Consider the following 25,466-nt stretch of genomic DNA (forward strand, 5'->3'; position numbering starts at 1 on the left):
CTAACATCACTCCTCTGCTCAGAACTCTGATGGCTTCCCATCTCCTGAGGTGTGGAAGCCAACGTCCTCACATTACAGGGCCCCCTCCTGGCTGCCTGCCCGTCTCCCACTCCATGCGTCCCCTTGCTCACTCAGTGTCAGCCACTGCCTGCCTGAAACGCCCTTCCCTTAAATCCTTCCTTTAGGTCTTTGGTAAAAGGTCACATTCTCACCTGTCTCTTTCCCAACCACCCTATTTTAAATTGCAACCGATCCCTATACCCTGTTTGCCTTCTTTGTCTCCATGGTATTTCTCATGCTGAAGGTACTACATATTTTACCTATTTATTAGTTTATTGTCTATGTTTTCCCACTAGAAGATCCACTCTGTGAGGGTAGTGCTTTCTGTTTCCTTTTTCCACTGGAACCTAGAACTGAGACTGGCACAAGGAGAAGCTTAAGACACATTTTATGAATGACCGAATGGGTAAATAAACTAGGTGGATGTCATAGGCAGTGTACTATGTCGATGATGAAGTTGCTAGTGTGTGTACGTGCCTGTATTTTTAACTTGAGCTACTATTGTATGCCATGCTGGGGATCAGCAGAGGTTACTTGTGCCTTGTGCATTGCTACTTGCTCCTCTTCCCTTTTCTGGGAAGGTCTTCCTTCTTATTCTTTCCTTTAAGTCTTTCCCATAGGAAACTGTCCCTAAACTTTTTTCTGTGGAGTTTTCTCTGACTAATCCCCCTGCTCTCTGCTAAGAGCATACCAGAAGCTCATGAACGGAGGCCTGTGACTCCATCCAGCTGCTACTGGGCTCATCTTTGTTGTATGTGTGCAATGATTTTCTCAACTTTGCTTCAGAATGCAAGTTTCGGAGGGTGGTGAATAGGCCCCCCTCTGTTTCCTGTCTCTCTCTTGATGTAAAGTAGGACTCTGGACTCTGTAGCCTGGTTTATGTTGCATTTTGTTTATGCCCCAGAAGTAAAGTTATGATATTAAAACACCAAAAGCAACAGGAACCATAATAAAATGACCATGTGCCAGGCAGCCAGATCCCCTGAGGCCATTGCATTTTTGAGGCCAAGCATTCCCCTGCTTGGCCTCTACTGTAACTGCTGTACTGTAGAGCTGCTGACCAGCAAATCTTTACCAAACCAGTTCTACAGGAGGCGCTGCTATGAAGTGGCTTAAGGCACAGAATGTGGTAAAAGACAAACTTCCTTTTGACCTAGTTGGAAGAGATTGACCACAAACATGGAATATACCCAGTGCAGTGGTTTGCACAATAAGTGGCCAGAAAATATGTATTGAACTTAATAAAGAAAATCAATAATGTGGGCTGGGCATGGTGGCTCATGCCTGTAATCCCAGCACTTTGGGAGGTTGAGGTGGGCGGATCACCTGAGGTCAAGAGTTGGAGACCAGCCTGACCAACATGGAGAAACCCCATCTCTACTAAAAATACAAAAGTATCCAGGCGTGGTGGCACATGCCTATAATTCCAGCTACTTGGGAGGCTGAGGCAGGAGAATCGCTTGAACCCGGGAGGCAGAGGTTGCGGTGAGCCGAGATCACACCATTGCACTCCAGCCTGGGCAACAAGAGTGAAACTCTATCTCAAACAAGAAAAAGAAAAAGAAAATCAGTAATGTAACCACAGGTGGTGGAAATAGTACTGGATTTAGTGCTGGAAAACCGGGGTTCTAATGTCAGGATGGGATTGTAGACTTTGGAACCATGGAGCAGGGTTCAAATCCTAAATCATTATTAAATCTCATCTATTAAAGGCATATCTTGCATGGTAGTTAAAAGAATCAGTGCTGGAAGGCCAAGGCGGGCAGATCATGAGGTCAGGAGATCGAGACCATCCTGGCTAACATGGTGAAACCCCGTCTCTACTAAAAATACAAAAAATTAGCTGGGAGTGGTGGCGGGTGCCTGTAGCCCCAGCTACTTGGGAGGCTGAGGCAGGAGAATGGCATGAACCTGGGAGGTGGAGCTTGCAGTGAGCCGAGATCACGACATTGCACTCCAGCCTGGGTGATAGAGCAAGACTCCGTCTCAAATAAAAAAAAAAAAAAAAAAAAAAGAATCAGTGCTAGTGAAGATATGCATCGAATAAAGACATCTAGAAGGCACAAATGGTTCAGCTGGTATTGATGATATTATCACCTTAACATCTCAGCTCTATCATACACCCTCCAGACCTTGGATTAATCACATTGTTGCCTTGGGCTTCAGTTTCCTTACGTATGAGACTAAAGACTATACATAGATGATTCCTAAATGCTAAGATTTAAAAATTTCTACCATGATCCAGAAGAGTAGGGTTGTAGTCCACACCTTGTGGACTTCAGCAAATCGCATCACTTTTCCATACCCGTTTCTTCAGCTCCAAAATGGTCACGTGACTGGGTTGGTGCTCTGCAAGTTCTTACAGCTCGAAAGTTCTGTGAATCTTGAGATGCTCTGGGAAACACCAAACGAGAGATTCAGAGCTTGATTTCTATAGTGGGATAGGAAATTAAGACCAGAGAAGGTAAACCTGCAAAGAACCAGAGAGCTGAAGTGAGGTGTGCCAGGGGTGGGGCTAGGGAGGAAGGGAGGGTGGGAAAGAAGGCTTTTCTAGATAAGTGGAACAGTGCTCCTTGAATTTGAAAAAGAATTCTGTTAAAATGCAGGTTCCAGGTCAGTAGGTCTGGAGTTGTGCTTGAGATTCTGCATTTCAATCAAGCTTCCAGCTGATGCAGCTGGTCCTTGGACCACATTTTGAGTAGCAAAGAGTGTTCTTCCTTCTCTAGTTTAGCAGCTGGGCCTCTTAGAGAAGAACAGAAGCTGATCTTCTCCCCACATCTTCCTTCATGTCCCTCCCACAAGACCCTAAACAAAGGATGTTTTTGCCGTTGTTTTTTTCCCCTAGTCCGTCTCCCAGTCCCAACCCCAAATACGCACACATGCACACACACACACGCGCGCACACACACACACATTCACTCACTCCTCGATACCCTCACCTCCCCAGCCTCAGCAATACTTTCATCACTGGTCTTCACTGCAAAAGTGATTTTTGGGGAAAAGAATCTCACACCACATTTTCTAGGCCCTTACTGTCTGGCAGTGACAATCCCAGAGGAATGGGAAGTGAAAATGTCTACATCGTTGGAGAGGGGTGATGTCATGTCCAGGTTTTCCCAGTTACACGGTAGTAGTCCCTACTTAGTCCTGGAAGCTGGTGTTTCTGCTGCTCCCCACCCCCACCCTGCAGCAGAAGAGGGGCCTCACACAGAGTGTTTTTCCCATCTAACCTCTCCTCTCCCCACACCCACACACACCCAAACACACACAGCCTTCCTCTACCCAGAGAACGCCACCTTTCTGCCTTCCTTACCAAGGGCTTCTTTTTCACAACATGGCCCATAGGGCAATTACTGGTATTTTTTGAAGCCCACCAGGATAAAGAGCTGAGTCTGCCACCAGCACACCCCAGGTATCCCCCAGAGGTCTGAAAACATCCATACCTGGACACATCTGCAACCCATTGGCAAGCCACTAGAGTGTCATTCACACCGCTTGCAAAGCACCGCCCAAGCCAGAGGCCCCCACCTCCCCTCCCCTTTCCTCCTGTGCCTCTCCTCCCCTCCTCTTAACCCCTCCTTCCTGCCTCCCTCCCGGTGTGTATGTGTGTTTAGTCCAGCACAGTGTGTGTGTGTGTGTGTGTGTGTGTAGTCCAGCACAGCTTATTTTTTCAGGGAGCCTTCCACCTGCCGTTTTCTCTCCCCACGTTTTCTATTTAGTCCTTCATAGCCATTGCCCATTCTCTGTCCTGCAGAGGAAATAGGACCTGAACAGTTTCCTTTACAGAAAGAGTCCTAAGAAGGAAGGCTTCTTTCTTGAAGAAGTCTTGACTGAAGCAAAGTAGAATTTACTGTGAGCGGGCCATGCACCTAGCAGTTGTCTTTCCTTCTTCTGTCCCCTCTAAGAGGCTTACTCAGGGCACTTTCTTCTCATAGCATCCTGTGCTTCCTGGAAATGATCCTTCCTTGGTTGCAATGGGGACAGGAGGGGATGTGGGGACAGAAGAAGGAAGAGGGGCTGTTGGGCAGATCTAGGTCTAAGAGAGTCCCTTATTATTCTTAGGTTCTAGAGAGAGGAAATGAGGGGAACCCTTAGAGGTCACATGGCTGTAACCCTCCTTTTGGAGCACAGCAGCTAGACATTTCTGTACCAAATGAGGAATCTGAGTCCTCCATTTCAAGTCACCTAGTAGAGAAATCTTACAGTGATATTTTGTTCATCTTGAGGACTGAGATTCCTAAAATCTCACTCCTGATGTATTCCCTCTTTTCTCCTTTGAGCAGCCTTCTTGCCTCTACTTATCAAGCTGTAACTCATCCCTTCTCAACTCAGGTACCTTCAATGGCTTTCTATTTCTTCTTATGAAAACTCCATTTTAAATCCCACTGTCTCCACAAACTATTCCCTGACCACTCAAATTTACTTTCTCCCGTGTACTTGGAGTTCCTTCAGCAATTATACTCTTCATTTAGCAGTTAATACATTCTTGGGCATTATTTACTATGGTTTATTTAAAAGGAGTTCGTGTTATCTCTTTAGAAGATCAAAAGCTCCCTAATGAAAGAAATTGCATCGTGTGTGTTGAACACTCCACAGGGTCCAGCATGTTCATCCTTATTGTGTGTGTGTGTGATAAATCATTTGGAGTCTGACAAAAATTAAGACATTCTCCCCTGGAAAATGCACCTCCACTCAGAACTCTGCCTAAAAATTTGTTACCCACCCAAATATTCCAGACTAATAATATCTGGAATCCCTTGTTACCCAACAAAAGATTCCAGATTAATAATATCTGATAACAGCAAATGGTAGGTGCTCAGTAACTGCCTGCTGATGTGAACTTCTCTCTGTTTTCCCCAAACAGATTGCCCTGACATTCTCAATCGTCTTTGGGGTGATTGTGTATCGAATAACAACTGCAGCCGCTCTGTCTCTCAATAAGGCTACACGCTCCAATGTCCGGGTGACAGTGACAGCAACAGCGGTCATCATCAACCTCGTGGTCATCCTCATCCTGGACGAGATCTACGGCGCTGTGGCCAAGTGGCTCACCAAAATTGGTACTGTGTCACCGAGCCTTCTGTCTGTCCTAGGCCCTCTTTAAGTCAATGTGTGCAAGGCTTTTGGTGATAATGACCCAAAATTTAAAAAATGGGACACGGACAGGATGCTTTGTACAGTGCATTTTAATTAGAAGAATGGGGAAGTGCAATGTGTGTGTATTCGTAGGGCTGTCAAAGGGCTTTCTCTAAAGGTGGGAATCCTTCCTGTAACGTTCTTGATCAAGTCCTCTGGCCTGTGTTGATTGCCTCATATGACAGGACACACTCACTGTCCCCTAAGGATAAATTGTGGGGTCTGTTCTTTTTAGCCTAACCTGGGAAGCAAGGCAGACTCAAGACTTCCTGTTAAAAATTACAGAGCTTTAGCTCTCATTTTCCCAGCAGCATCTATGAAGTTGAGGAAAACCTCTTGATACTTGAGCCCAAGAGGGTTTTATTGGTCTCGTCTATCCCCGTATTGTCAGAGGCCCCAGAAAATCCACACATTCCCCAGGCACCGAGTAGACTTCAAAGAGGCATATCAGACTTCCCAAGCTTCAAGCCAGTGAGAAAAATGCAATGGCCTCAATATTCAGACGTGTCATTTGAGCTGCAAGCCGCTGTTGCCCGAGCACCACATCTTGGCATTTGGCATTCATGCTTATTGGATGGGGGAGGCTGACAGTCAAGACCCTGTCCCATTGTATTTATTCTGGGTGGCCTGGATTCATCCCTTCCCTCTCTGAATGTAGGGACTTCCCTCTCTGACCCTAGTGACGAGGAGTCCCAGCTTCTTGTTAACCTCATACGGAGGTTGCATTCATGGTATGTATGATGCCTTTAATTCATGGACCCTTGATAGGATAACCACCTCCTCAAGAGCCTTCTCCTGATGACTGGAGAATTCCGGAAAGTTGCTCTGTCTGTGCCTTTCCCCTGCTTGGCCTCTACTGTAACACTACCCATGGTGAGCACTTTGCTTTGACTTCTGTGTTGCTATCGGCAGCTTACCATCCTCAGGGGCAGCTCTGCTCTTTCCAGGCATGTGCATATTTATGAATGTTATCTGTGTTTCTTCATAAGCATCTTGAGAAAAATAAGCAGAGAATTTTAATTCAGCATATTTAATGATAGACAGGATTCTATGGAAGCACTTCGGAAGAACATCCAACACTCCTGGGGACTCAGGAGGCTTTGGAGGGAGAGGCATTTAACTGGAGAGCCCAGAGATAAGTGAGAGTCAGACAGGCATGCGTATAGGGAGGAGGGGATGGGCAGGAGGAGGGGATGGGCAGGAGGAGAGGAAGATTCCTGGCAAAGGAAACCAAGTGAGAAACACGGCACTGAAGGGAGGGATCAGATCCCTGGGGTCAGGAAAGGCATGCAGGAAAGTGGCAAATGAGCCACTTGGGTGGTTGGGAGAGTCTTGGTCAAGCTAAACACCAGTGGAGCAGGAGCTGAGCTCAGCGTATGGGAGAAAGAAAGCATGAAGCATGCACAGGCTGCCAGGGGAGCCCAGTGCCGGGGCTGTACGTCCAGGGCACATCCAGGGCACGATGGAGTGGGAAACTGGGCCGACGGAGTTGACCAGCACGTGTTTTTTTGTTTTGTTTTGCTTTTTGATGGAAAATCTAAAATGCCAGGCTGAGGACTCCGATTTTTTTCATAGACAATGGAAAAGTGTTTGCTGGAGTTCCGAGGGGCATTCAGCCATAAACAGTACCATCTTCCTGGCCTGATTACTGAACCAGCTGAGAAATTAGATTGTGGCAAGAGTAGACAAAGCCAAAATATCAGCTGTAAAACTGAGAAAGGCTACATGGGAGGTAGTAGCTTAGGAAGAGAGCCAAATAGACATTCTCTCTCCATGGCAGGCAGCGGTGGATGGGCCAGCCCTATGAACTTAGAACTTGGAGAGGCATAGAAGAACACCTGCTTCCTGCAGGCCCTTTGCTGCCCTCCAAAGAAGGGCAGAAAAAGAGGCTAGGCAAGGAATGCCAGCGTCCTCTTCTAGACTCAACAATAAGATAAGCTACTCCTCCTTCTCTCACCCAAGAGGAGAAATGGTTGAGCTGGGGGAAAATGAGCTGAGGCATTACAACTAATTACACTCCCATTGCATGGAGGAAACACCAGGAGTAGAAATAAATGTCCCCCACCCGCCCCATGTGGTCCTGATCTAGCAACACTGAAGATTTTTTTCAAGAGCGTGGCATGACGGGAGCTGTCTGCAAAATTACTTAGCAGGGAAATAGGATGTGACAGAATAGGGAGAGGTAGGAGATCCAGTGTAAAGGGTATTGCTGAGTGTGTGGGCAGGAAGTAGGGTAAAGAGGGACAGGAAGTCAGTGGTGATGTAGACCTTTCTTCTTCCTGTTCATTTATGTTACATTAGCTCACTTTTCTTGCATTGCTCTAGATAGTGATAAACATGAAAGACAAATAGAGTTGGCAACAATAGAAAACAATAGAAAAGTATTTAGTGAGTACTTCCCATATGCAAGGCGGGGCCTTAACTCTTCTGTTTAAAGCCATAAATAAAATGGGCTGTAACAGAGCTTTCACATCGTGAAGCTATGTTCACTGTTTCTACTGGCACACCCTCCTTGCCCAGACCAAAGCGGCTACCCTGGGCTGTTAGATCAATGTCCAGGACTCCATAAGAAAGTCTGTGCCCTGGAAAGGAGATAAAATCCTAACAAGTACATTTTGTTCTCTCTGAGAGTGATACTCATAAAGTATTTTTAAACTTAAAATAAAATTTGTAACTCCATTTCATCTTCACAAAAACTGCATGGCCAGCAAAGGAAGTATTATACGCTCACTTTACTAAGGTTCAGACTCAGATGCTACCTCTAAAATGTGAATCTCTTTTGTGTGACTTTGATGTCAGTTTCTCACCATCTGTACTGAAGTAGTGTGTTGGGTCTCCATCAGGAACCCCAGCGGGCATTGTTCTGGGGCGTTGCTCTTGTCTACCTTGGACTGGGTACCCGAGAGGGCTCAGAGAGGGACCACTGAATTTGAGAATCCAGTGGAAAGAATCTTTGAGCTCTAGACCTGGCTCCTTCTCCTCCCCCAACTGTGTGGCAGTGGGTATCAGGGAACTTTTTTGGACAAAGATTTCCCGATCCTTCCTTCATCATATTCCTCCTGTCCTCTGGTCATCCCCTCTGTCTGGATGGTTTTTACAGCCTAATGCCTATGCCATTGTCCTCAGCCTCTTTCAATGGGCTAGAGAGCTTGGAAATCCCCATCCAGCCAACCTTTCCCGAACGGTGGGTTTGGGGACATTGCTCCCAGTCAGCACCCTCAGACAGCTTCCCTTGGTCCTAGAGCAGCTATAGTTAGCATTTCAAGCTCTCAGCTACTTTCTTCCCACTGTGCTCCTCCACCCCAACTGACCCACTCAGCTCATGGTCACCCTAGCCTCCCTGTGTTGCCCCACCCCGGCCTTGCTCATGCTGCTGTGACTGCCAAAACGACCTCAGTGACCTCCTTCAAAGGGCTTCTTGAGGGCTTCTCCTTTGTAAATCCTCTTGTGGCCTCTCAGCTGTCAGTGGTCATCCTGCCACTTCCAGACTCCCCTGGCACACACCTCTGTTTCTGGGTTCATCCATCAGCTGTTGATGGAGTGCTTGCTCTGTGCCAGGCACAGTTCTCAGACACAGTTCTGGAAACACAGCAATGACAAGCGGCAAGGTCCTTGCTTACACTCTGGCAAGGGAAAGATGGACAGTGAGCAGGGCCATTCCACAGAATGTGAGGAAGGTGTGATGAGATAGACAGTGGTCTGGGGCTGTGCACTCTGGAGGAGTTGGTCAGGAAAGGTGTTTCAGGGTGGTAACTTTATAGCTAAGACCCGGATGGCAGGAGGAAGCCACCCACAAAAGGATCTGGAAGGAGAACTCTTAGGAAGATGGTACAGTAAAGGCAAAGCCTACAGGCCAAGGCTAAGCTTGGAGCGTCTTATACACACTACTCACTGGATGCTGATTGGGTACTGTCCGATCTTACCGCATTGCACATGTATGTGTGTTCCCGGTGTTAGAATAGACTAGGCTCTGCTGGGGTAATAAATTCATTTTAAAATCTTGGTTGCATCACATAAAGTCATCTGTGTTCTTGCTCAGCCCACATATCTAGTGCGATCAGGCAGGGGTCTCTGCTGCACACAATTGCTCAGGGACCCAGACTGATGGGGGCTGCCGTGGACACCATGTCAGGGAAAGACAGCTGGAGAGTTGCCTGGGGCTGTTAAATGCTTCAGCCTCCAAGCGTCTTCATTCATCCCGTCTGCTCACAGCTCACTGGCCAGAATCAGCCTAATTATGAAGAACTTGGAAAATGTGTGAAAGTACGTGGTCATTCTGTAAGCAGGAAAGGTCTCTGCCACTTGCTCCCAACCAGGCTGCAAGGCTGTTGAGAAGAGTGACCCTGTCTTTCATTTATTTTTATTTCTTGTGCAGTGCCTGGCCCATGGCAGGTCTTAGCACATTTTTGTCAGTGCAGTTGTTGGTGAAATACGTCTCTCTCTTCATTCATGCATGCAGAAAGACATTTTTCAAGGAATGCCCGTAGGCTAGGTATCTTTTAAGTCACAGTAGAGGCTACAGTGAGCATTTATGTATTCCTTATTTCAACTCTGTCTGCCTACAGAAGGATGTGATCTTATTGAGATGAATAAGGCCAATGCAAAGCTGACACAATGGGATAGTGACTGAAAGATGCACCAAGGGTATTAGGAGACTTGAAGTTTCCTTAATGGCAAAGAATACCCACACTAACAGAGATGGTCCCACAAAGTAGGTCCCAGCAGTATCCCCACAGGCAGAGATACGGTTACAGGGTTCCCCCAGGCTCCACGGGGACATAAAGCTATGGATAATGCCACCTAATAGAATGAGAAGTCTGCCAGGCTTAAGACTTCCTTTGCCATTCTCACGCTGGGTTTAACACCCGCTTGGCTTCCTGCCCCAGATCTCTTGATAGTTGAGGAGGCTGTGAGTATGCGCTTTGCTCACCAGGTGCAAACAGCTGGTGTCAATAACCCCAATAAGTCCCCAAGTGTTTCCCACGGGGCTGAGTAATGGAAGACCAGTTTCCTGGGAGCACCTCTCCAGAGGCTGAGGTGTCAGGCCTATCTGAGGTCCATTCTTGCTGCAAATATATATCACAGAAGGCAAAATTTGTTAATTTTCTTGAGAATGATATCTACCCCTAGCAGCAGTGGCAGATAAAAACAGTGATTGTCCCCCTGGCTGCCATAACAATACTCAGGAGCTTAGATGCAAGGCATGCTGGAATCTGGAGGCAACATGGCACTGGTGAGGCAGGACTGAACTGAACCCTGGGGTGGTGGGAAGGGGGCTTTCTAGGGAATGCATTTGGAATTGTGTCCTAGAGGGAGCCTGGCTGGCCAAGACACAGTGTACAGAGTGTGTTGCCAGTGTCAGCAAGCATCAGTATTGGAGTTTGAGTGCTGCAGGGGTAGGATTCCAGTGGACGGGTGGGACAAAGTCTTAGTCCCCAGTGATCCATTCATTCCAGGAGGGGATACAGGTGGTGGCTGTAGAGAAAGGGTCCAGGTCCTAGGGGAGGAAGCAGGCAAAATCTGGGCAGGTCACTGGGCCTCTGGACATACAGCAAACAGGACAGGGCTGCAGCATGGTAGGAGGAGAAGGCGGGAGGCAAGGAGAAAGAGCAGTGGAGCTGGCTGGTGCAAGGTGTGCTTCCTCCTCAGGTCAGGACCCAGGCGGGTATTGTGCCTTTGAGCCACACATCTGGGAGCAGGAAAACTATAGGATCTTAGCATAACCAACATAGGCAATGGTCAGGCTTGGCCTGGAAAGGGGGCCTGTCTGTACTCTAGCTTTGGAGAATTCTTCAAATAAGAGGCAGGATGGAGGAGGCATGGCTGATGGCAGGCTTCTAGGCTGAGTACTCAAAATGCTGTTGGCTTGCTGCCTCCTTTTCCTTCTTGTCTTTTCTTTCAAAACTCTGTGCAGAATGCTGGCTGGTGTATGGGGTGGTGCACTTCATCCCTCCCTCGCCGTCCAACCTCTCCAAGTCACAAGGTTGGGCTCATTGTAGGTGCTTGAAAAAAGAGTATTAGTCAAGTCAAGGTTTTTATGAAAATGGCTGTGCTTAAGAGGTGCTTAGACATTGCTGATAGCCCACTCCTGAGTGTCACTGCCCCAGATGCCCCTGAAGCGGGGCCAGGGATGGGAGTGAAAGGAGGGATGGGGAAAGGCCCTGAGTTCCACTGAGGACCCACCTCATACCAACACTGGTTTGCATACTTCGCCCCACATTATGACAGTAACTGGGAATGGGTCATTTCTTTCATTTTACTTATGAGAAGGCTGAAGAGGTTTAGAAACTTGACTGAAGCATACAGTTAGTAGTGTGCATGAGTGTGTGTTGATGCACACCCTGCTTACCCTATATCTCACACACTTGCACACACTTGCACACAGACACGCACGTGCGCGTGCACACACACACACACACACACTGCTTACCCTGTACCAAACACTGTTCTAAGTACTTTACATATATCAGTATGTTTAATCCTTAAAACAGCCCCAGAGGGGTAGGTAATCTTAATACTCCCATTTAGAGACTGGAAGACTGAAGACGCAGAGCATCAAATTAGAGGCCCAAGGTCATGGAACTGGTAAGTGGTGAGTCTAGCCCCATTGTCCTTGCTAAAACCATGACACTCTAGTGCCTTTTAATATGTAGCTGTCCTTGTTGCCCAGAAAAGTTTAAATTTATTGGGAGAGCAACAGGAAACACCACAAAGGCTCCAGAAGATTTAGAATGCAGTGCACTCACATATGTGAATGACAAGAGTTTGAGTATTTCTGGGGATGGGGACAGCCGTGTGGGTCAGATGCCCCAGGCAGGGAGGACAGCCGGGAGGCAAGCTGTGAGTGCAGCCGCCTGTCCCACATGCACAGAGAGGGCGGAGCTCCACAGGCTTTGGGGTCCTGCAAGCTTTATAAGTTTTAAAAAAGAAAGAATTTTTTTTTTTTTTTAATTTGAAAGGCCACCAGGAATCTCTCTCTTTTTTCAAAAATAGACAGGGTCTCGCTCTGTTGCCCCGACTGGGGTGCAGCGGCATGATCATAACTCACAACAGCCTTGAACTCCTGGGCTCAAGGGATCCTTCCACCTCAGCCTCCTGAGTAGCTGGGACTACTGGTGTGTGCCATGGCATCTGGCTAATTTTTTTTTTAACTTTTTTGTAGAGAAGGAGATCTCATTTTGTTTCCCAGGCTGGTCTTGAATTCCTGGGCTCAAGTGATTCTCCTACCTCAGCCTCCCAAAATGCTGGGACTACTGGTGTGAGCCAGTGTGCCTGGCCCCTACCAGGAAGTCTTGAGTCTAAACTTTTCCTCCAATTCTAAGCTACGCTAGCAAAAGGCAATATATTATTACTGAGGAGAGAAGAACAGGAGGAAAGGAAAAGAACGGGGGAAAAATCAGTATCACAGATACAAATGGCTGCCGGGGAACTAAACATTCTTTAAAGAAGAATATTTTGAGCATATATGAGTCTAATTTTCTAAACGTGGACAGTGTTTGTTTTTGGAGCACAGGGTGAAAGTGTTGGCTTTATTAGATGCAGTGCTCTGGGATGGGGGGTCTGCTCTCTGCAGTGGAGCCTCATCAGGGACAGAGTCCAGCACAGGACATGGGTGGGCCTGGCCGGCGTGGGCTGGAGAGGGGAATGGGGCCTATGCCTTTCTGTGGGGACACCACAGTGCTGGCCATTTGCAATCTGGCCTGAAAGTTGTGTCTGTTGGCTTGTATTCTCTTCCTGCTTTGCACCAGGATCCTGGCTCTCTGGGGCTCCTGGCATTCTGGGTGGCCTCAGGCAGTCGGGGAGAAAGAGCCTCCCAGGGTGTGGCCAGGGGGGATTCTATGCTTGTTGGGGGCCCCCTCCATGATGTTGGCTTAAATTATTCTAAATGTTGTCTGGGAAACAGAGAGGATGGCAGGAGGCTGTGACTACTAATAAAACGATGTGAGTACGGTTATAGCCCAAGTATGTGGAGCACCCCTCCAGTTATATAAGACGATGGTCAGTAATTCTGCTGTTTAGAACACTTAGTATTACTGGTAAGAATTCCTTCCCAAACATGAGCTGCGACCATGAACACATCTCTCATTTCCCTACAAAGTCCTTGGAGCACTCATCTCTCCTGTTAGCAAAAAGTCCAATATCTTCCTCTCTTTCTCTTTGGATTTTCTAGGAGCCCAGGGACTAAAGCATCCGGAAGAGAAGGAAGGGCTGTGGGGCTCCTCCTTTGTTTGCACCTTTTCTCCCCAGATCCCCTCTCCACCTCACTAGGGAATTGGGGTGTTTTCCTCTGCTTCTCCCTGATCCTCCCACGTCTCTGGAGAAAATTCATCTCTTCATAACTGCAGCTTCTGCAGGATGAATTTCCCCTCTTGGTTCTTCCTGGGCATCAGCCATGCCATTTCCTCTCCTTGTGTCTTCACTGCTATGAGTAAGGGCTTCATTAGAGTGGCTTCCTTTGAACCATCCAAGGGGAATTGTTTCCTGCTGCAATACTCAGTGGTAGAGGGGTCAGGCCAACATCCGAAGTTAAACAGGGAGATGCCTGGGTAGAACCTGCCCTTCACTCCTTGGGTCTCACTCCTACAGAACATTGCTGCTGGACACTGGCCCCACCCCTCTGATGGGAGATGCTGGACTGCGGCTGAGGTGGCCCCTCCATACTCCAGACCTGGACAGCATGGGCTCTTCCAGGGAGGACACTCTTCTCCTTTAGGCTGGGCTTAGTCTAGGGGCTGCAGCTGTCAGGGTTTCCTGTTTCTAGGACACATATGTTACCTCCACCTGCATCTCCAGGCTGCCATCCGACACCCTGACCCATAGCAAGGGCCCCTGCTCTCCCCGGGAACCCACCCTGGGAGCACACAGCTTGCCGCCTTCAATCTTCAAAACGCAACAGATCCTATGATTGCCTATTTCACCTCCCTGGCCCTCAGTAGGGACCTCACCACCCCAAGTGATGCCAAAATGCACTCCCCAACCTTCTAAGAGGGCTCTGTAGGGGATTGTTAGCTAACTTGCTAACACTTCTTTTACTAAGGAAGTGGAAACAAATGTGCAATCTCTGCAGTGCCTTGCTGTGCCTTCATAATAAGAGCAAATCTTTGAGCCCTTACACCATGCTTGATGCTTTCCATGCTGTATTTCCCAACAAATGTTGAAGGAAGGTACCATTTTGTGAATTAGGATACTGAGGCTCAGAAAGATAAATTCCGTTATCTGGGGACTCTTAGACAGAAAGGTCTTCTGACTTCCAGCCCAGAGTCCCCCTCTATTCTTCTGTCAAAGCCTCATGAATCATATTGTAGAGCACAGAAGACCAGAAGCAGGAAGTACCTGGGAAATCACCCAGTCCAACCTTGACATTGAGGCTTGGATTTGCTTGAGGTGCTGACTCTTCCAAGCTGGCTGGGTACTTCGAAGGATGATTCTCGGTTCATACAATATTCTAACGGCCTTGGGTCATGAGCTGGGGTTTGCGGGTTTTGGGTTTTGGAGAGCAGAATCACGGGCCAAGGAGAAGCACAGGGGCCAAGAATTTAATGTGTCCAACTTTGAACACTTAATTTTTCCTCCAAACCTGGTGCCTTTCACCGATTCTTCCCATCTCAGGAGATGGCACCACCAGCCACCCATATGCTCACTTCGAAGTCCAAGTGCTATCCTGGCTCTCTCTTTCTCTCCCTGGCACTGTCACTCCCTGGAGCTCTCTCTCTCTCTCACCCCTAGGATCCAGTCTGCTGGTAAGTGTTGTTCTTTCTATCTTCAAACATATCCCAGATCTGACCACTTTTCACAAGTTTCATCCTCATATTGACTGGTTTGTGCCTGGACAATGACACACTCACAGTTTGTCTTTCTGCTTCCACTTCTGTCTCTCTGCCGCACTCCCCCCCACACGGTTCACTTTCTGTGATTTTTAAAAAATTTAATTTTGTCACATCCTTCCCCTGTTCACAAACCTACAACAGCTTCCCATTGTACTTCCTGTGGCTCACAGAGCCCCACATTTACTCTCCTGCCTTCCTCTCCAATTCCCCCTCCCGGTACTTCCACCAGGCTCAGGATGCTCCGGTTGTGTGGACTGGCCAATCCCTTGCACAGCCTTGGGGCTCTCCATCAAGACTTTGCCCAGGCTGATGCCTCCCCCTGGAGCTCTCCGTAGCCCCTGGGTATGGTTCCTCCTTACCCTGCAGGTCTCAGCTTAGAGGTCACCTCCTCAGAGGCCTTTCCTGACCACTCTGACCAAAACAGCCTTCCCATCGCCCTTTCCTTCTGCTTCTCATTTCACTACATATTCCTTCAACACTCACCGCTCTCTAAAACGGTTGCAGTTGTCGCCCTCACCCTTCTAGACTGGGAGCTCCACACGGCGGGAGCTTATTGGATTGTCCACCACTGCACACCTGGTGCCCAACCCCTGGCACATGATCATCCTTAATAGATATTTGTCGAATGAGAAAAGATAATGGTGGGAAAGGCAGGAGAATTTCCTCTGGGAAGACATGAGGGGTGGGCTGAGGATGGACTGACGATATGCCTCCTCCCTCAGGTTCTAGACCAGTGTGTGCATTTGCCAGGTGACCCAGGGGTGTTGGGGGTGTCTGTGATCAGGGACAGGGCACACCTTCTTGCTCTCTCCTCACTCCTGTCCTTGCCACAGGGAGAAACATCTTAGGGAAGTTGTCAAGTGCTTGTATGGTGCTTGGCACATAGCAGGTGCTAGATATAGGAGGATTCTCATGATTGGCCCGTAACAGAATACGTCTCTGTCTGTCTGTCTCTCTCTCTGTCTGTCTTTCTCTCTCTCTCTCTCTCTCCAGTGTTCCCTTCCTGTTTAGGTCCCTTTTTCCTTAAAAGGAGATGTGCCAGGGGCGCTGTCACCCTGGCCTAGGCTGCTAGCTAGCACAGTAGGTCTCATGCTTCTTTGCATAGGGGCAAGAGTTACCTTCCTGACTCTGAGGGATAGGCCCCCTGTGCTAGGAAGCTCTCTGGACCGCAGGAGTATCTCAGGCACACCCTCCAGATCCCCAGGTCGGGGGCTTTCAGCTCCTTCAGGTCATGCGCTGGCTGCCTTGTTACCCAGCTGGCTGGCTTCTCCTAGGGTGATTTCCACCCTACCCATGGCACTACTAAGGCAACAGCATGACACCAGGTACCCAGACAGTCCCTCCACCCGCCCCCCATTCCCAAATGAAGGGCAGCCCAGATGGTTGTGCTGTCAGCAAACATTGCTGTTTGCAAAGGCATGGCCTGCCTTAGGGAGAGGTAAGGGGAAGAGCAGGCACTTTTGCTTGGGCATCTTGTTCTTTTTTGCTGCCATCGTTATGCATTTGCCAGCTGGGCTGTCGAAGACACCAGTCAGGAGGAGCTGCTTTTCCAAGATTCAGAGCTTGCAGCTGGCGTCCTCTCCTGGCCGTGCTGTTTCCATAGGATTAGGATGGAGCTCTGGGGACTTTGAGTCCTGGGCTGGCCCCCTGGGATGAAGCTGGGCTTTCATACTAATTGTTTTCCAAGGCAGTTTACAGCTGGGTCATTTGCACTCACATTTTTTCATGACACGATGCAGCAGAGGATTAACACTTAAAAGAAAAGGGCTGATGGTGGGAATGGCTCTGCACAGAAATTCCCGATTGTCCTTTCTGGCGGGAAGTGGAGTCTGCCCTCTTTGTTGGGATCCTGCTCCACAGGTTGGAAGCAAGTGAAACTTTCAGATGGCCTCTGATCAACCTGGGGTGCTTCCCGGCGGAGGTGCTATGTTAGGGGCACATGAATAATAGAGAGGGTTGCCTGTCTACCTCCTCACCCTCTCTCCATTAGATTCTCCTCCATCATATCCCCATAGCCCTGGAATCTAAAGGTGCTTTATTTGGAGTTATTCAAAGCACAAGGCTGGACCATTTTTTCATGGGGTTGAGATTCATACCCCTCCAGAAGTCTGTCTTATGAGGAATCCTGCCTAGTGGCCTGAGATGCAGATAGCCCTTCCTGACCTTCAGATGTCACCCCACCCCACCTGGCCTCTGGGAACACTTACTCCATTCCATTTCTTCATTTCTTTCCTTCTTTTCTTTTTTTTTTTTTTTTTTTGAGACAGAGCCTTGCATCGTTGCCCAGGCTGGAGTGCAGTGGCACAATCTCAGCTCACTGCAACCTCTGCCTCCTGAGTTCAAGCGATTTTCGTGCCTCAGCCTCCCGAGTAGCTGGGATTATAACTGCACGCCACCACGCCCAGCTAATTTTTGTGTTTTTAGTAGAGACAGAGTTTTGCCATGTTGGCCAGGCTGGTCTCAGACTCCAGGCCTCAAGTGATCTGCCCTCCTCAGCCTCCCAAAGTGCTGGGATGAGCCACTGCACCTGCCCACTTGCTCCATTTCTTCAGCCATGTAGTCTCTGTCCTAGGCAGGTGAGGCCCTCTGTGTTGGCTTGTGAGAGGGATCCAAAAGTCAAAGTGGCGCTCCAGGCTGTGGCATCCCTCCTCGCCTCAAACCTTCATTTGTTCCCTCACTGGGAGGTGCTTCCCTGAGGCCCCTTTCCCAGAAGTCTCAGCCAAGCACACACTGTGACTCAGAGCTGCTCCAAGCTGGGGCGCCAAGCTGATTTTGTGGCCTGTCACATGGATTTGGATCATTTATTGGAAATGCTCCTTATTTATGGTGGCTCATGGCCCTAAAGCACAGGCACAGGCTGTTTTTTAGAAATAAAACTCATAAATAATAGCCAGGCCTATGATTTATCAGTATGGAGGAAGGGAGTCACTCATTTCCAGCTGGAGGAAAGGCCTCTGAAATGACTAGATCCTTTTTGCAGGGAACTTGGAGGAAATTCCTGTAGGGACTGGGAGATCTGAGGACGCACAGTTCAAAGGGGATGATAAAATAAAATTAAAGACATGTGCCACTCCACATCTCATCCCGATCACCTTCTAGATATGTTTTCAAGATATGTTTTCCAAATTTTCAGACCCTCAGATCTGATTACTTATTTTTTTAGGTGACATGGGCTTAAATTTTCTTGCCCCCAAAATATTTAAAAGAGATGAGATGTGGTTGTGTTATTGTTAAATTGGATGCCTCAGGCACACTGGACAGAGGCTCAGATTCCTGTTGAAAAAAAGAAAAAGAAAAAGAAAAAAAACATCCTATTGGAAAGTTCCCCCTTCCTTCCTTCCCTTTCCTTTCATCCCTCCTCCCTCTTCCTCCTTCTTTTTCCCCCCTTCCCTTCTTTCCTTCTTCGTCTTCTCCTCCTCTGCCTTCCATGGTGTCTGCCTGTTTCCCTAATCTCTCTCATTTGTTACCCAGATCAGTTGCTGCTCCTTCCCCATGCTCATCTTGAAGTAGAACCCAGTCCTTCAGCAGTCCCCCAAGAGCGAATCCAGAACACTTTCAAGGAATCATGATTGAAGATTCTGTGGAGAGGCACACGAAGAGGTCACGCTGCAAACTTCACAGCAGCACTTAATGAAAATTCCCAGCGGGCCCTCCCCGCACCTGTCCGTCCGTTTCCTCTCTGCCCTTCCCCTCTGCCCTTCCCCTCCCATCGCACTGGCCCTCACCCTTCTGGGTCCTGCCTCCAACTCCAGCACCCCCGTCTCTTAGGTCGGTGAGTTTGAGTCTTCTGGCTGCTCCTGTCATATGGTTACACCTGTCATCTGCTCAGAAAAAAAGTCCCTCCTTAGAATTTGTCCTCCTTGGAATATGACACGGAATTTTTAATATGGGACACAATTTTTTTTCATTCTTCCAAACACATTTTTCCTGTCATTCACTCGCTCATTTATTTATTCAATGCATGTTCATAGTAGAGCACATCTGGCAATAGCTGGGATCTGCCTGGAAGATGTCTCTCTGGGACCTTGCTTATGGAGAAAAGCCCTCCAAACTGTGTGCAGGGGTGGGGCAAGAGTGGGAGTGCGGTGAGCGCGAGGGTTCAGAGTCATATGAGGGTGCAGAGTGATGAGATCTTGAAACCGAAAGTGACCTTTCAATGCAGACACTTCCACTGGGCCTCAGAATTGTCTCCTGTAGTTAAGGGGAATGAGAATCAGGCCGAAGATGGGGATGTGGCATGTTCAGGCAGGTGAGGACCTGACATGCACAAATCAGGCAGGGGGGACCTGGCCTCTTGGTGGCAGAGAGGGGAAAGGCCTAAGAAGCTAAAGATCTTATGGGGCATTTGCTGACATACATAACTATAGAAGGAATGACAGAAGCGGCAGTGCTAGCTGTAAATGGTGAGCACAGATCATTATCCAGATGATTATTTGGTGAGGCAGTGCAGGATCACCCAGGTCTTTTATCTCAGGGGGCCATACCCACCCAGGTGGGACCGGAAGGAGAAAACCACAAAGCTTTCCACCAGCAGAGGAATATCACAGAAGGCTTTTCCTACTCCTATAGAATTCTAGTTCAACTCCTGTAGAATTCCAATTCAACTCCTGCTATAGATTTCCAGTTCAACTCCTGTAGAAATTCAACCCCTGCAGAATTATGCTGCTGTCTCCAGATTCTCTAGCAGGCAATGCTCTTTGCAAAGTAGCGCCAAAGGATCGCTTAGCTTTCCCACTCTTAAGTCCCTTCCCAGGGCCGTGGGTCCCAGGGTCTCACCCCTCTGTGTCTCTTTAATAGGTCTCTGATCAAGCTCAGACTATGACAGATGCTGTTGGTCCCCTGGCTCTGCTGCCATTCTCCACTAATACTGTTTTACTACTGTATCTACAGCTTAGAAATTTCCTCTCTGAATTACTGCAGGCCTTTCTTAGAACTCCAAAATGTTGTTTAACTTGCTCAGTTTTGGAGGATGTGCTGTTTGGATAATGTTGGCATTAATTCCCAGTGATTTATAGTAGATGGTATTAGAGTGTCACACTCAAACACTGTTTCTCTCAAACACACTTCTTCTCACCTACAACTGATCACTGGCTCAACAGGCATATAGGCCTTGGACTTTGGCTCTAGCCACCCTCAGTGACCTCTGGGCCTGCTCAGAAACACTGTCCCTACTTTACGAGGCCTTGAGTTGGGGCGAGTCTTTCTCTTCATTTAGGAAAGTTCCAAGTGGTACCTCAGGACCTGCCTGTCCCAGCTTCCCTCACCAGCTGCAGTAGTTCAGTTTCAGCAAAATCTAAATGTTGGAGCACATTCAGGAGAAATGTTGTAAACCTCCAACATTTACTTCTTGCTCCTGTTGTAGTTAAGCCAGACGTTTGGAGGACAGCCTTCCGCGTGGCAATTCAGGAATCTGGGCCTCTTTCCAGTGGTGCTATTGACATTTTCCACAGGAGATGAGGGAAGAGAGATAGAGAGAGCAGAGGACCTCACAGGAAACATTGAGGCCCAGGCTTGGAAGCAGCATACGCCACCTCCACTCATGTCTCTCTGGCCGCAGCTCCTTCATATTGCCCCCATCTAGCTGTGTATCCAGGAGGAGGGAATGCATGTGATGAGCCCCTGGCCAATCTCTGCCTCCCTATCTCACGCAGGAGGCTGGGGAGGCCTCACACAAGTAGGACTCTTGGAGGTCTGCTCTTGTCCTCCAGGGTTATTCTTCCTGCAGTAACCCTTGCTATAGATGAATTTTTAACATTAAAATCTGTACGTGTCTACCTATATTTTTATTAAATCTTTTACAACATTTTTACCAAAGACAGTATTTCCTAAACAATGCATTATGCAGTTGAAGATGCTCAGAAAAGTAATCCTATTCACTACAGTTCTCAATCCCATTGAGTTTTCTCTGGCAGCTTAGTCCCCACACAGAGACCCCTGCATTGGTCATCTTCAAGCCTTGGACACATTAGAGGCTCTCCAAGACTCAGGGGAGGCCTAGGTGCTTTGATCTTCCTCTAAAGGGCCATCTTGACACATGCAGTTGTGCAGTGTGAGAGGGTTGTTGGTAATGCACCAGTAAGAGCAGTCATCGCTGCCAGCGGCATCATCTCCTAACACTCAAGACCATGTTGTAGGATTGGCAGTGAATTAAGGGCTCACTGTGCTGTGTGGGAAACTGGAACATGGCAATGCAGCCTTTCCCTAAGACTCTTTCTGCCATGAGATGGGAGATGATACTGTGCTGCTGACAGGTCAATCTGGGAGAGACTTGGCAGTGAGCAAAAGCCTCTCCACAGAGACCTTGCTCAGTGAAGCTCCTTGAAGGAAGGGGAAAACTTTATTCATTTTGGCCTGGCACCTGACACACAGCTGGTGCTTGATGAATGTGACCTGCAAAGTTCAAATATTTCTTAGGCGCATCAGGTTAGACTGGGAGTGGAAGGTGGGGAGGTGAAAGAGAGTGTTTGGTGAAAACAATGATGGGTCAAACATTCTGATTGCAAAAAGTGGTGTTGTTAAAAACTAGTTTTTTTGAGGCAGGCAGATCTGGATTCACATCTTACATCTGTCACTTACCTGCTGTGTGATCTTGAGCAAGGCTGTAACCTCTCTGGGCATCAATTCCCTTCATCTACAGAAGCGAAATGTAATACCTCCCTCACCCAGGGAGGTGAGGATTAAGTGAGATAATGACAGTGCACACCTATGTATGATGCCTTCTGTCATACACAGAGGATGGGAGCAGATGCTTTTGTGCAGCACCTACCTCCCACTGGCCCACCCTGGAGGTGACCTTCAGATGGTTCCTCTTTGCACCAGTGGCTTCCTGCCACTCTCTGTCTATGGGCGTTCTCTGATTGTGGGAGCAGGTTCACCCGTGCATAGGACAGGCTGGAAGAGCCAGGGAGTTAGCCCCAAAGGTGACCTTCAGGCAGGGAGGGGCTCCTGTTTGGTCTCCCCTTTCAGTGTACAAATTTGGAGGTGTGCTTCACACAGATTCTTAGGAGGTCTCCAGTGGGACTGAACCCCAGTTGATGCAGCATTAACCTGTTCGTAAGCACATTTAACTTAGGTTTCCACTCTCCTCGTTCTCACCATCCCACTCCTTCACAAAGCTTTCTGGGAGCCCCTCTCAAATAAACTACTTCCTCCTAAATCCTTGCCTTAGGGAGAATCCAAACACATGGACTGAGGAATCAGTGATAATGACTATTGTCAATTTTCAAAGGGTGTGGATGTGGGTAGTTAACACAGGGACATATAAAGCATAATGGAAGAAAACAAAAAAAATCTACCTGCTGAAGGCATGTAGTAATGCTTCCAGAAAGAAAGCATGGCACTGCGTGATCTGGAGAGTGTGGCACACTGTGATCCGGAGAGTGTGGTACAGTGTGATCCAGAGAGGGTGGCACTGTGTGATCTGGAGAGTGTGGCACACTGTGATCCAGAGAGTGTGGTACAGTGTGATCTTGAGGTTGTGATACAGTGTTATCTGGAGAGTGCGGTACGACGTAATCTGGAGAGGGTGGTACACTGTGATCTGGAGAGTTTGGTATGGTGTGAATTGGAGAATGTGGTACATTGTGATCTTGAGGGTGTGGTACAGTGTGATCTGGAGAGTGTGGCACACTGTGATCCAGAAGGTGTGGTATGGTGTGATCTTGAGGTTGTGATACAGTGTTATCTGGAGAGTGCGGTATGACATAATCTGGAGAGGGTGGTACACTGTGATATGGAGAGTTTGGTATGGTGTGAATTGGAGAGTATGGTACAGTGTGATCTGGAGAGTGTGGTATGGTGTAATCTGGAGAGGTTGGTACACTGTGGTCTGGAGAATGTGGTGCATTGTGATCTTGAGGGTGTGGTACAGTGTGATCTGGAGAGTATGGTACGGTGTAATCTGGAGAAGGTGGTACACTGTGATCTGGAGAGTGTGCTATGGTGTGATCTGGAGAGTGTGGCACTGTGTGATCTGGAGAGTTTGGTATGGCATGAATTGGAGAGTGTGGTACTGTGTGGTCTGGAGGATACGGTACTGTGTGATCTGGAGAGTGTGTTATGGTGTGATCTGGAGAGTGTGTTATGGTGTGATCTGGAGAGTGTGGCACTGTGTGATCTGGAGAGTTTGGTATGGTGTGAATTGGAGATTGTGGTACTGTGTGGTCTGGAGGATGTGGTACTGTGTGATCTGGAGAGTGTGTTATGGTGTGATCTGGAGAGTGTGGCGCTGTGTGATCTGGAGAGTTTGGTATGGCATGAATTGGAGATTGTGGTACTGTGTGGTCTGGAGGATGCAGTACTGTGTGATCTGGAGAGTGTTGTACAGTCTGATCTGGAGAGTGTGGTAGTAACTCACCTGGATATTAAAGGATATAAAGGGTTTCTGCATAAGGAGATGGATGAGGGAAGGGTATTCCATGGAAGAAACAAGGTTTTGTGTCCATTTCTTCAGCGATTCCTACAAAAGCTATATGTGAATTTGTGGAGCAGGCAAGTTAGGGGGCCCATACACTAGTCTCATCTGGACGCAGAACTCCTCAGCTGGCATGGCCCAGTTGTCACGTATCTGTGCTCAGCCCACTTTCAGGCTGTGCTTCTTGGTCCATATGATGTAGTATTAGTGCTTTTCTTCTACCTCTGAAGACTGTGGCCCTGTGCTATAAGCCTAATATTTGTATTCCCCAAAATTCCTATGTTGAAATTCTAACCGCCAAGGTGATGATATTAGGAGGTGTGGTATTTGGGAGGTGATGAGGTCATGAGGGCAGAGCACACATACATGGGAAGGAGCCCTATGTAAGAGGCCTGAGAGAGATGCCTTTCCCCTTGACCATGAGAGGACAGTGAGAAGGTGCTGTCTATGAGCCAAAAGACAGGCCCTCACCAGACACCAGATCTACCTTGATCTCAGACTTCCAAGCCTCCAGAATTTGAGAAGTAAATGCCAGGTTTTCATGAATACTCAGTTTATGGTAGTTTGTTATAGCAGCCCAAATGGACTAAGAACACCCTGTCACCTCTTGTCCTTGCCATGCCATGTGTCATGGTCTGCGGAGTCCCTCCTAAGTGTCCTGAACCATTGTCCACTGGAGCTTCCTGTGTCTCTAGTCTTCTGAAGGCACCGATGAGGTTTCTGCTCAGTGTCTTTGAGTCCTTCTGGGAATGCCAGCTGACTCCTCTGCTTGGACCTGATAGAACACCCTGGGCCCGTGACCTACGAGTCTGAGACCTTAGGCTTAAGCTGTTTGTTTCACTCATCTTGTCTATAACAAGCCTTCATCATTTGAGTGAATGACTGGGAAATGTCTTAGGTTCCCCACAGGACATGCAGATGTATGCTTTCCTGCATTCATCCAAATTAATGCTCAAATTCATTCAGCATTTTTTCTGCTAAAAATGAAGGAGAGAAAGAGGAATCATGTCATGGTACCCTTGTAACTCTAGTTCAGTGGCTAATAAGCTTTTTGACCAGGGACCTTGGTTCAAGTAAAATCTCATGGAAGTGGAAATGACAGGTGAAAACTGAATTCCCCTTGGTGCAGAAAAGGGGGTGGTTGCAAGCTCTGCATGCTGATGGCCCTCTTTGAGGAGGGCGGTGTGAAACCACTGCTTGAGTAGACAAGAGGAGGGAGGTGGACGGAGAAAGACAGTGATCCTATATTTTTTACCCTTCTGTAACTTCGTATTACCTGGCAGACCACCTGGGGCCTCCCAGATGACTTCAGTTCTAATGTGCCGGAGAGATGGGTCTCGTGATTTTTGCTGTGAAGGAGTCAGCTGAGAGATAGTAGCTCGTGTCTAAGTCAAAACTCTGGAGAGGTGTGAAATCTCACCCCAATCTCATCAGCCTCGCTCTTCTCTTACAGAGGTTCCGAAAACAGAACAGACTTTCGAAGAGCGCCTGATCCTCAAAGCTTTCTTGCTCAAGTTTGTCAATGCCTACTCCCCCATCTTCTATGTGGCCTTTTTCAAGGGGAGGTGAGTATAATGGTGTCATGTGTAGAAAGGCAATTTGCCACTAAGACTGGGTTCTCTACTGTCAGGACAATAGGGTCAGCCTGTCCCCGTTGTCCACTCAGCGTCAGCCCCTTCTCCACCCCACTTTCACCTGCCTTCCCATGGAGAAGGAATGTTAGCAGGCAATCATTTTGAATTAGCATCTTCAGACTCTGATGACCCTGGCACTTTACAGGGTTTTGGCTGTGGTCCCTGAAGAGAGAGTTTTGAAAGAATTTGTGTCTCTCAACTTTGAGGATGAAGCAGGAGGGAATTTCATGTCTAGCCAGTGGCTCCTGGATCTTGTAATGCAATTCCGATGCCAACTACCTGTAGTTAATACAGATTTCATAGGTTAAGGGCACAGCCCCTCACAAGACTTCCCTCATTTCAGACACCAGTGGCAAGCTCTGGGATTCTCAGGCCACTGGCAGTTATGACCCACTG

The 25,466-nt window shown here is 48.1% G+C and overlaps 1 protein-coding gene across 1 annotated transcript in view; it reads left to right on the top strand.

Moving 5' to 3' along the window:
* ANO2 (anoctamin 2) overlaps positions 1-25,466 on the top strand; it is a 363,933-nt gene that overhangs the window by 289,952 nt on the left and 48,515 nt on the right. Inside the window, exons 15-16 of the mRNA XM_055281012.2 lie at positions 4,925-5,120; positions 24,890-25,001. Coding sequence (XP_055136987.2) covers positions 4,925-5,120; positions 24,890-25,001 — 308 coding nt within the window. The remainder of the gene's footprint in view (positions 1-4,924; positions 5,121-24,889; positions 25,002-25,466) is intronic.

This window comes from Symphalangus syndactylus, chromosome 5 (genome assembly GCF_028878055.3).
Source record: "Symphalangus syndactylus isolate Jambi chromosome 5, NHGRI_mSymSyn1-v2.1_pri, whole genome shotgun sequence".
Taxonomy (NCBI): Eukaryota; Metazoa; Chordata; class Mammalia; order Primates; family Hylobatidae; genus Symphalangus; species Symphalangus syndactylus.